This window comes from Ipomoea triloba, chromosome 12, assembly GCF_003576645.1.
Source record: "Ipomoea triloba cultivar NCNSP0323 chromosome 12, ASM357664v1".
Taxonomy (NCBI): Eukaryota; Viridiplantae; Streptophyta; class Magnoliopsida; order Solanales; family Convolvulaceae; genus Ipomoea; species Ipomoea triloba.
Genome location: NC_044927.1, coordinates 2,439,697 through 2,450,915, shown reverse-complemented (window position 1 = coordinate 2,450,915; position 11,219 = coordinate 2,439,697). Strand labels below are relative to the sequence as shown.

Here is an 11,219-nt window from a genome sequence, read left to right as displayed (position 1 = left end):
AGCTATCTTTTCCGGCAGTTGTGTCAAACAAAGCCTATATATAAAAGAATTAAATAATTTGAATTGGCTGCCCAATATATATATATAATCAGTTAATCACTTGTCCACCCAAAAAAAGTGATTGAAATTTCTAACCATCTACCAAAGTGGACAAAAATTAAATTATATTTTCTACCATGATAACGAATTTCCTAACCACCAAATAAGTTTTTAAAAAATCCAAACTTATAACTTAAAAGATGTGTGTTTAGTTTTTATTTAAACCCCAGTCTCACTTGAGTTGAACAAAATCAATGATTTTGAATTAGTCGAGATTTAATTTGAATCTATATAATTTAAAAGATGCTCGTTCTTACCTAAATCTCACTTCGATTCCCAGCAAATCTAAATATATAATAGTAATAAGAAAAAAACAAAAACAACTGATGGATTCCTTTTTCCCTATTATTTTAAATTAAATTACTTGTCAATCATGGTTAATTAAACAAAGAATTAAGTATTAATTAAGAAAGACTATCAAACAAAGTGAACTTTTGTAGATATTATTATGTGATGAGAAGTCAAGTCCTTAGGAGCGAAGGTTTGTAATGGGAAAAAGAAGACAAGGCAAACTTAGCTTCCACAACACAAAAGCATATATTTGAGATTCTGATTAATACCATTCATGACCAAAAAAGGTATGTCTGGCAATGCCAAGTAAAACCACAATTTGTTTGAAACATGTAGTAGTGGAGGTGAATTCTACTTTCACAACTCATGCATCACACACGTACTGATGATGAATTGTGTTCACAAATCCCATGAACATTAATTTCACCATCCTATTTGTATCAAGGGTGCTCATATATGTTATATATGTGTCAATATTCCAACTTATCCCAACCCCCTTTCCATTTATATATGCACACATGGTTTATCTTCATGGTTTTAATTTGCCTTATTATATTTGGGTTTTCAGGATATACTATGATACTTAGATGTTAAGTATCATATATATATATGCACAAGTTCACAAGGTCATGGGTCAAAGCAACTTATCCACACACATGAAGAGGTATGTTGAGCATCGTGTGCATGTGTGTGTGTGTGTGATCCAACTATCTGTTTACACTTTCAACTTAGACGGGACATATTCTTCCCTTCTATGTACCTTCTAATTGTAATGCAACTAATGATTCAATGAACAAAAAGAAGAAAAAAAATTGTGAAGTTAGTTTTGATTTTAGTCTTTCGACTATTACTTTTGTAAATTTTTCGTCCTAAACTTCAAAGTCACTCACATTTAGTATCTAAAATTTGAAAAGTTAACCATTTTAGTCTTAGTTAGGTACTAAACTAGGTATCCAGGAATCAGGATGTCATATGATACTACTAGCTACCTTTTATTCATAATAACTTATGCTTTGACATTGAGTTTCAACTTTAGTCTTTCAGATTTTCATCTTCGACCTTCAAATTGATCACATTTGGTATATGGCTTTCAAAAACTAACCACTTTTAGGGTGCGTTTGGTTCGCACATGGGAATCGGAATGGGAATGGGTATCAAATACTTGGTAAGGGTAATGGGTTTTGGTGAAAGTATTTAGCATGTTTGGTAGTTGGGTGGAATGGGAATGATTATTAATAGTTGGGGAAGAAATGATGAAAGAAGATGAAACCCTTATTTAATAAGGGTATGGGTTTTGCCATTAATGGGGTATTCCAAACCCATAGTAGCATTCACAAAACCTATCAACCAAACACTAACAATCACTTTGATACCCATACCTTATGCCTAAACCCCCTCCTTTTTCCCTATTATTTTAAATTAAATTACTTGTCAATCATGGTTAATAAACAAAGAATTAAGTATTAATTAAGAAAGACTATCAAACAAAGTGAACTTTGTAGATATTATTATGTGATGAGAAGTCAAGTCCTTAGGAGCGAAGGTTTGTAATGGGAAAAAGAAGACAAGGCAAACTTAGCTTCCCACAACACAAAAGCATATATTTGAGATTCTGATTAATACCATTCATGACCAAAAAAGGTATGTCTGGCAATGCCAAGTAAAACCACAATTTGTTTGAAACATGTAGTAGTGGAGGTGAATTACTTTCACAACTCATGCATCACACACGTACTGATGATGAATTGTGTTCACAAATCCCATGAACATTAATTTCACCATCCTATTTGTATCAAGGGTGCTCATATATGTTATATATGTGTCAATATTCCAACTTATCCCAACCCCCTTTCCATTTATATATGCACACATGGTTTATCTTCATGGTTTAATTTGCCTTATTATATTTGGTTTTCAGGATATACTATGATACTTAGATGTTAAGTATCATATATATATATGCACAAGTTCACAAGGTCATGGGTCAAAGCAACTTATCCACACACATGAAGAGGTATGTTGAGCATCGTGTGCATGTGTGTGTGTGTGTGATCCAACTATCTGTTTACACTTTCAACTTAGACGGGACATATTCTTCCCTTCTATGTACCTTCTAATTGTAATGCAACTAATGATTCAATGAACAAAAAGAAGAAAAAAATTGTGAAGTTAGTTTTGATTTTAGTCTTTCGACTATTACTTTTGTAAATTTTTCGTCCTAAACTTCAAAGTCACTCACATTTAGTATCTAAAATTTGAAAAGTTAACCATTTTAGTCTTAGTTAGGTACTAAACTAGGTATCCAGGAATCAGGATGTCATATGATACTACTAGCTACCTTTTATTCATAATAACTTATGCTTTGACATTGAGTTTCAACTTTAGTCTTTCAGATTTTCATCTTCGACCTTCAAATTGATCACATTTGGTATATGGCTTTCAAAAACTAACCACTTTTAGGGTGCGTTTGGTTCGCACATGGGAATCGGAATCGGAATGGGTATCAAATACTTGGTAAGGGTAATGGGTTTTGGTGAAAGTATTTAGCATGTTTGGTAGTTGGGTGGAATGGGAATGATTATTAATAGTTGGGGAAGAAATGATGAAAGAAGATGAAACCCTTATTTAATAAGGGTATGGGTTTTGCCATTAATGGGGTATTCCAAACCCATAGTAGCATTCACAAAACCTATCAACCAAACACTAACAATCACTTTGATACCCATTCCTTATGCCTAAACCCCCAACCAAACACACCCTTAGTTCTATCCATGTATTCGATTTGATCGTTGAAGGACTAATTAACATATTTTTAAAATTAGATACCCAACTTAATTGATTTTAAAGTTGAAGATTAAAAGTGAAAAGAAAAAAAAAACACAATAATTAAATAATTTAAACTGAAATTAACTGTAAAAATGTTATAAGTTTTGGCGAATCAATCAATTTACACTTGTTGAGAAATAAGAATGAATTATTATTTCCTTAAAAAAAAAAGAATGAATTATTATTATTTTTTTAAAAGTTGTAATAGCCAATGACCTTATAGTCAAATAGCATGTAGTAACTCTTCCAAATGGAAAGTTATGAGATCAAGTTTTGATTGTGGCGATATTGACTCTTTCTGAACAGATACTACAATATAAAAGAGTCAGTAGTATTCAAAAACCAAAAAAAAAAATAAAAATTGTAATACTTTGGGATACTTTAATGCTTATGGGCCTACATAGTTAAGAATTGGGCTTCTTGTCGAGGCTATCAATTTAAGGCCGTAGGACGAATTTCATTGGAAGCCCATTAGGCTATTACCATGGTCAAAAGGCCAATTATTTTTCACTGGCAAATTATTGTGTGGATCATAACAAAAAATACATTATTTGATAGTATGGTCCATATAATAATGATTGTTTCTCACTCAATTGTTATTACAGGGACTATAGTCTACATTATAAGATTGATCATTTTTAGTATACTTTAAATTCATTTTTATTGTATTATATGTTCATTTTTAATATGTTCATTATATTTATCACCGGCAAACTATTGTGTGGATCATAACAATAATGATTGTTTCTCACTCAATTGTTATTACGGGGACTATAGTCTAAAGATTTATTGATATAGCATTCTATCTAAAAATAAACATGTAATGCACTAAAAAAACAAGTAATTCGACCAAGTTGATAAACAATTAACTTAATAACTACAAGATTTTCTACTCAAAAAAAACTACAAGATTTTCAAATCAACTTTCCAGTGAAATTATCTATTGATCTTAATTTATAACTTATAAACAAACTAAGGGTGTGTTTGGTTGGTGGGTTTAGGCATAAGGAATGGGTATCAAAGTAATTGTTTGTGTTTGGTTGATAGGTTTTGTGAATGCTACTATGAGTTTGGAATACCACATTAATGAGAAAACTCATACCCTTATTAAATAAGGGTTTATCTCGCTTCCTCTTTTCTTCCCCAACTATTAATAATCATTCCCATTCCATCCAACTACCAAACATGCTAAATACTTTCACCGAAATCCATTACCATTACCAAGTATTTAATACACATTTCGATTCCGATTCTGATTCCCATGTGCGAACCAAACGCACCCTAAATTGTTCTTTATCACGTAGGATGGCAATTAAGACATATTTTACCCCTAGAATACCTCCAAATAATAAACTACTCCATGATATAATTTATCATTCTCGATGATCAGATCCACAGTAGAGTATAATTTGTCATCCTCAGCTCGCACTAGAAGCCGAAAGATAGAAGGGAAAAGGAAAGTGTCAAACAAAGAAAGTAAGAAACGGCAACGTATGGCGGGTTAATCGGTGATTCATGCGTGGCACTTGCATGCATCTCCGTCGCCATGCAAATGCCACGTACCTCAAAACCCTCTACAAATCTCCATCTTCTTCGTCACACTCCATCTACACCTCACTACTCTTTTATGTGGAAAAAAAAAAAAAAATTGAAAGCCATGGCAACAAAGAAAAGCTCCGTCTTGATCTTCTTCATCTGTATTGTTGCAGCATTGATCGTGTCATTGAGTGCAGTGAAAGAGGCGGAGGAGGAGGAGGAGAGGCAGGCGGGATGCCCAACCCCGTGGCCGTACTTGGTGAAGAAAGGAGAAAGAAAGACGACGGTTAAGACGGAGAACGGGGAGGTTTCCACCGTGAGAATCAGCGACGGGATAGCCAACGGCTGGTATCACATCGAGTTCATCACGTTGGAGCCAAACTCCGTCTTCCTCCCTGTTCTTCTGCAATCAGACATGGTGTTCTATGTCCACACAGGTTCATATTCATTCTTTTCTATTCTAATTAACACGTAATGTTGAGCATATATATAATATATAAACATAAATGTGCAATCTAATTATCAGCTTGAGATGGAGTACTCATACCGGTCATAAGTTTGAATTTCTGCGTCACCCGATAAACAAAAAGAGACTGTTGCTTACGTACAGTTGAAAGCTAAGGTAGATTTGAATTGTAAATTGTGTTTGCAGGAAGTGGGTGGATTAGTTGGACGGATGACGATAAAACAAAGAAAGTTGAATTGAGAGGAGGAGATATCTACAGGCTGCGCCCTGGGACTCTGTTCTATATAGAAAGCAGCTTAGAGATGGAGCGCCAGAAACTAAGAATCAATGCCCTCTTCGCCAATGCAGAAACTGATTTGCATGTATATAATGCATCTTCTGGTTTCTTCGATCCCATATATGAACATTTCTGATAAAATAAAAATGCACTTTTCTGATCTGTGTTTCATTATATATATTCAATTCTCAGGAACCTGCAGCAACTGGGCCGTACACCAGTATACGCAATCTGATTCTTGGCTTTGACAGGACTGTCCTGGAAGCAGCATTTGGCGTAAGTACATACAAGTTTAAGTTTATATATAGTACTGTGTGAGAGTTGGGTTTAGGGCTTGTTGTGGACACCTATATGGTCCTCTCCTCTCACAATCATATCGGATTTATCCATCCTGAAATTATCTTTTCACAATGTGGAATGTCCTTGTGGGCACCTGAGTCCTTCCACCTATCTACGACCCATTCACTATCCGGCAGACTTGTTGGGCTAGGATATGGGTCATAGAGTAAGGGAGTTAGGATATGAGTCCTAGAGTAAAGGAATTTTCCACCTAATTTGGGATGATTGAGTCACTATGATTTATTCTTCCACCTCACCCTACTATGGTGTTATGGTGTGGGGTCCTGGGTTAGGAAATTTTGTCTTTTGGGTAAGTTTTATAGTATTGTACAACAGATTTGTGGTGAAAATTTTTTGTGTTGTGATTCCAGATTTCTGGGGAGCCTATTGAAGAACTGGTGAGCAGTCCAGATCCTGGAGCGATAGTTCATGGATTTTCAAATGAGAAGAAGACTACAGTGGTGGTGTTTGAATTCATGAAAGCCATTTTCGGTAGCAGTAACATATTCCAGAGCCAAAGCAACAAGAAGAAGACGAAAACGTACAATGTTTTCTCCCACGATCCGGATTTCGAGAACTGCAACGGGTGGAGCACGGTAGTATCCAAGAAACAGCTGTCTGCGTTGAAGGACCTTGACGTTAGCGTTTTCATGGTTAACTTAGCCAAGGTCAGTTACTATACAGACACCAAAGTTTTAGGGTGCGTTTGGTTCGCACATGGGAATCGGAATCGGAATGGGTATCAAATACTTGGTAAGGGTAATGGGTTTTGGTGAAAGTATTTAGAATGTTTGGTAGTTGGGTGGAATGGGAATGATTATTAATAGTTGGGGAAAAAATGATGAAGGGAGATGAAACCCTTATTTAATAAGGGTATGGGTTTTGCCATTAATGGGGTATTCCAAACTCATAGTAGTATTCACAAAACCTATCAACCAAACACTAACAATCACTTTGATACACATACCTTATGCCTAAACCCCCAACCAAACACACCCTTAGTCTTTTTGAATTTAGAAATGTTTCATTTTTGAATTGATAATTGCTGTAGGGTTCGATGATGGGGCCACATTGGAACCCGAGGGCTACGGAGTTAGGAATTTGCTTGGACGGGCCAGGAATCGTGAGGGTGGTTTGTTCCAGCACTGCAAAGCAAACAGGCTGCAAAAACATGATCTTTTACGTGGAGGAAGGTGACGTGTTTGCAGTGCCGAGGTTTCATCCCATGGCGCAGATGGCTTTCAACAATCACTCGTTTGTTTTCATGGGATTCAGCACATCGGCGAAGAAGAACCATCCTCAGTACCTGGCTGGCAAAGCGTCTGCGTTACGGACATTGCCCAGAGATGTTGTAGCAGTTTCCTTTGGTGCTTCAAACGAGACAATGGATCTGGTTTTGGATAAGCAGCATGAGGCAATAATTCTGGACTGTACATCTTGTGCCGAGGAAGAATTTAGGATACTGACAGAGGAAATTGAGAAGGCAAAAGAGGAAGCTAGGAAGAAGAAAGAAGAGGAAGAAAGAAAGAGGGAGGAAGAGGAGAAGAGAGCAGAAGAGGAAGAAGCTAAGAAAGAAGAGGCGGCTAGGGAGAAAGAGGCAAAGGAAAGAGAAGAGCAAGAAAAGGAGGAAGCAGAGAGGGAAAAACAAGAGGAGGAAAGAAAGAGAGAGGAAGAGGAGAAGAGAAAACAAGAGGAGGCGGCAAAAAGAGCAGAAGAGGAAGAAGCTAGGAAAGAAGAGGCAGCAAGGCAACGAGAAGAGGAGGCAAAGGAGGAAGCTGCAAGAAGAGCAGGAGAGGAGGCGGCTAGAAGAGCGAAAGAGGAAGCGGAGAGGGAAAAACAGGAGGAGGCGGAAGAGGAAGTGAGAAAACGAGAGGCAAAGGAGAGAGCAGAAGAACAAACGAGGGAGAGGGAAAAACAAGAAGAGGCAGCTGCAAGAAGAGCGGAGGAGGAAGCAAGGCAAAGAGAGGCAAAGGAGCGAGAAGAGCAACAAAGCCGTGAGGCAGCCCAGGAGGAAGAGACAAGATGGGCAGAAGAAGAAGAAGCTAGGAAAGAAGGGGAAGCAATGCAAAGAGAGGCAAAGAAGAGAGAAGAGGCAGCAAGGCAACAGGAACACCACGAAGGAGGTGGAGGCGGTGGCTGGGGAGACCATCTAGGCAAAGAATGGGGAAGAAGAATCTTGAAAACTTGAAGAAGGCTTCATTGCCCCTCCTGTGCAAATCTTGGTGTGTACTTGTTTTTAAATAAGCATATGTGCACTTGTTCTTACTTCAATGCTGCTACTGTAATCAACAACCAAAAAGAGTAAAAACAATGCATGCTCAAATGGTCATTTCTTCATGAAAATTTTCTGCCATTATATTCAGAGACAAGGGATACATCTAACAAAGTGCTAACCGAGAAAAAGCTGAAGAAAATTTTCTGCCATTATATTCAGAGACACGGGAGAGATCTAACAAAGTACTAACAGAGAAAAAGCCAGTGAAAATGAGAAAGCATAAATTCTCAGGAAGAATAAGCTCAGCTAAGTAACAAAAGAGACGACAACTGTAAGGTCGTCTAGTTTACCACCATAATATTGATACCCAGCTTCTTGTGCTGCATCAGCAAATGGAGTTTGTCGTTTCCTATCCAGAGCTCTTTGCCGTGCTAAAGCTGCTATTTTCTGAGCAGTGGCCTCCGGGTTGCACCCAGAGTTTACTGCATCGCGAACAACACCAGCTACTTCATCTTTATACAAGTTGTCAAACAATCCATCAGTTCCCGCAACAATAACATCTCCCGATGAAACAGCAATAGTGAAAACCTGACCAAGGCCCAACAATGACAATCAGTTATTGATGAAGAAATATGACATAGTTGTGTTTCTTATCGGTTCTAGATGCAGAAATAATAAGGTAGATGGGAATTGTTGCAAATTCGGGGCAAGAATGTATAGTGGGATGCAGAATGTGGGGGGAATCGAGCAACATACCTGACCAGAACTTGGTAGATCAGCCCTACTGCCACTTTCAAGTTGATAAGTAAAATTGAAACCATGCTGCTGAACCGGACTCTCAAAGATGGTGCACCCGTCCCTAACAATTATAAATCCACTGTCTCCAAGATTGATGGCGTGAAGACCCTATTTTAAAAGTAGTAGTTTTGAGTTACCAAGGGCAGATAAATGATCAGTTTTTTAAGGCAAACGATTTTCATAAAGTCAATTTCAAGAATCTTTTTTTTTTCTTTTTTTGATAAGCAAAGGGTCATTATTTAAAGGTCACAAGGGGGTACAACCCAGATATAACAGCAGCCCCAAAAGTCTGCAAGTTTGAATAGCCTTTTTTCTTTCCAGTATAAATAATACATTCTCAGTTCTATTTCTCACTATGATGCACATATTCTGAACAAAAGTTTCAACTGTGCAAAGTATAAGATGAATACATAGTTATGGGGTTATGGTACTAGAGCATATAACAAACCTGGCTATTCAAGGCTATGATGCAGGCTGTTGAGGAGCCCTTTGCTTTTGTTTTTGAGTGTGCTTTCTCTAGCACGCGAGCAGGATCAATGGAATCTTTGGGTTCATGAAGAATAGCATCCATTGAATAATACATAAGTTCGCGAGCATATTCTCCTGCATTAATGCCAACATCTGCCCATCCACCCACTCCATCTGCTACACCGACTGCTTGCTCGTCTGCACAAATAAAATGAGCATCCTCTCCACCAGTTTCCACTTTAGCCGGATGAGGAAGGTAGCATGATCCAGAAACTAGCATAAGTGATCTATTATCTAGAGTCTTCCTGGTCAGACAAGTAAAGCAATGTAATAAGACAGCAAAGAAAATCATAGCTAAAGCAATGTAATAAGACAGCAAAGAAAATCATAGCTAAATATGAGTAGTATGGTATATTCTGGGGACATGGTTATTTAGAAAGTTGCTATGATTGGAGAAGTCTTATTTTAAAATTACATTACATAATTTAAATATTAAGAAACTACAAAATAGTTATTTAGCTTATTATTTAGTTTAGTTATTTGGAAACTACTAAATAGTTATCTTTGTAGAATAATTAGTTTAGACAGTTTAGTTATTTGGAAACTACCAAATAATTAACAATCCTTAGTTTGGGAAACTACCAAATAATTAGTTTAGACAGTTTACTTATTTAAAAAAACACAAGCTAGAAAACTAAATTTCAAGTTGTTACAAAAATCAATCACAACTATTGCCAGTATATATGCAAGCTGAACAGATTCTGAAATATGCAGAGAGAGACAAACAGACAAGCGCACTTACGTTTCTACTGGAATTGCGAGACTTGAAAGGTGCTCATCATGTGATGATCCTTCAGAATAAGGAGGCGACGAGGAGGATGTAGAATAGCTTTTCAACCCTCGTCTGGTTACCAGACTTGAGTTGGAAGACCTTCCTGTGATGTCAAATATGAAATAACAATGAACTATAGGAGCCGTTTTCACTTCCCTATGCTGCACACTCATGCTGGTCTTCCAACAATTCCTACAACTTCTATCACCAAAATGGATACTGGCAGGGTTTGCAAAGCTTGAGACATTCCCACTGCTCGAGATTAAGCCACCCAACGTGAAATCCCCTGGTGCAGCTGTAGAACCAGAAGCAGCCATAATTCTCGGATTACAAAGATAAGTTGAATATCCAGAAAAGCGGCTAGTTGAGTCTCCTAGAATAGCACTGGAATGCTGGAGCACCCCAATGGCAAAGCTCTTGCCTCTGCAACTCCCAAGATAATTACTTCTTATAGGCAGAGCTTGAGTTAGTTTATATCTCCCAATTTGTTTTGCACTCACAGCCTTTTGAACGCCAAAAGTGAATGAAGAGTTCAGACTTGAAAGCAAAGCAGAAGGCATCTTTTTCCCTTAAACTTAACAACTCCAGAAATCCAATAAAACCAGAACGTTAAATGGCATTACTCTCTCTCAGTTCAACATGTTAATCTTCAAAGTCACATATAATGGATTTTCTGCTGCACAATAGGGTTCACAACCACCTAAAATCCAAAGAAAGCTCACATATCGATATTCACCATGGAAATGAAAATAAAGCAACACAAATTCGTAAATCGAACAGCGTAATCTGGAATAGCTTAGTCTATACAGAGATTAACGATTGAAACTTTTGAAGTTATCATAAATTGTAACGAAATTGAGATTGTGAAAATACCTGATAACGCAATCGTGTAGAAACCAAATGTCCAGTTCAGGTATGTATAGGTTGTTTAATATATAGGAAAATGAGATAAACTCCAAAGCTTATCCATGGAGTTCTTCGTCAGACTGTGCCGCCTCCCCAAAGAATAACGAAGTAACAAGAATGATGAAAATGGCAAGGCCAAGTAATTTAACAGAATATCTCCATTTCC

General features: G+C 37.2%; 2 protein-coding genes across 3 annotated transcripts; one reads left to right on the top strand and one right to left on the bottom strand.

The window, feature by feature from the left end:
* The first annotated feature begins 2,114 nt into the window (after positions 1-2,114).
* On the top strand, positions 2,115-8,045 carry LOC115999195 (vicilin-like seed storage protein At2g18540). Of its 2 annotated transcripts, XM_031239000.1 has the most exons (8): positions 2,115-2,188; positions 2,309-2,404; positions 4,607-4,692; positions 4,926-5,189; positions 5,405-5,580; positions 5,688-5,771; positions 6,206-6,502; positions 6,886-8,045. In XM_031239000.1, the coding sequence occupies exons 2-8, from the start codon at positions 2,328-2,330 to the stop codon at positions 8,020-8,022; spliced, it is 2,121 nt and encodes a 706-aa protein (XP_031094860.1). In that variant the 5' UTR covers positions 2,115-2,188; positions 2,309-2,327; the 3' UTR covers positions 8,023-8,045. The 2 variants fall into 2 exon arrangements, with proteins under 2 accessions (XP_031094860.1, XP_031094861.1); XM_031239001.1 differs by lacking the exon at positions 4,607-4,692.
* A 118-nt stretch (positions 8,046-8,163) lies between these two features.
* Positions 8,164-11,219, bottom strand: LOC115999196 (probable protein phosphatase 2C 80). The gene is made up of 5 exons (XM_031239002.1): positions 11,021-11,219; positions 10,118-10,847; positions 9,296-9,620; positions 8,806-8,955; positions 8,164-8,637 (listed from the first exon to the last, which is right to left on the bottom strand). Exons 2-5 carry the CDS (start codon positions 10,705-10,707, stop codon positions 8,356-8,358), a joined length of 1,347 nt encoding a protein of 448 aa, XP_031094862.1. The 5' UTR covers positions 10,708-10,847; positions 11,021-11,219; the 3' UTR covers positions 8,164-8,355.

Excerpts from the sequence above, each read along its gene's own strand:
- LOC115999196 (XM_031239002.1), bottom strand. The coding sequence starts at position 10,707 with ATGCCTTCTGCTTTGCTTTCAAGTCTGAACTCTTCATTCACTTTTGGC. Across the intron at positions 9,621-10,117 it reads CTCGCAATTCCAGTAGAAAC|GAAGACTCTAGATAATAGAT; the intron begins GTAAGTGCGCTT and ends TTGTCTGACCAG. Across the intron at positions 8,638-8,805 it reads ATCTACCAAGTTCTGGTCAG|GTTTTCACTATTGCTGTTTC; the intron begins GTATGTTGCTCG and ends GGCCTTGGTCAG.
- LOC115999195 (XM_031239000.1), top strand. The coding sequence starts at position 2,328 with ATGTTAAGTATCATATATATATATGCACAAGTTCACAAGGTCATGGGT. Across the intron at positions 4,693-4,925 it reads GAAAGTGTCAAACAAAGAAA|CATTGATCGTGTCATTGAGT; the intron begins GTAAGAAACGGC and ends GTATTGTTGCAG. Across the intron at positions 6,503-6,885 it reads TCATGGTTAACTTAGCCAAG|GGTTCGATGATGGGGCCACA; the intron begins GTCAGTTACTAT and ends TAATTGCTGTAG.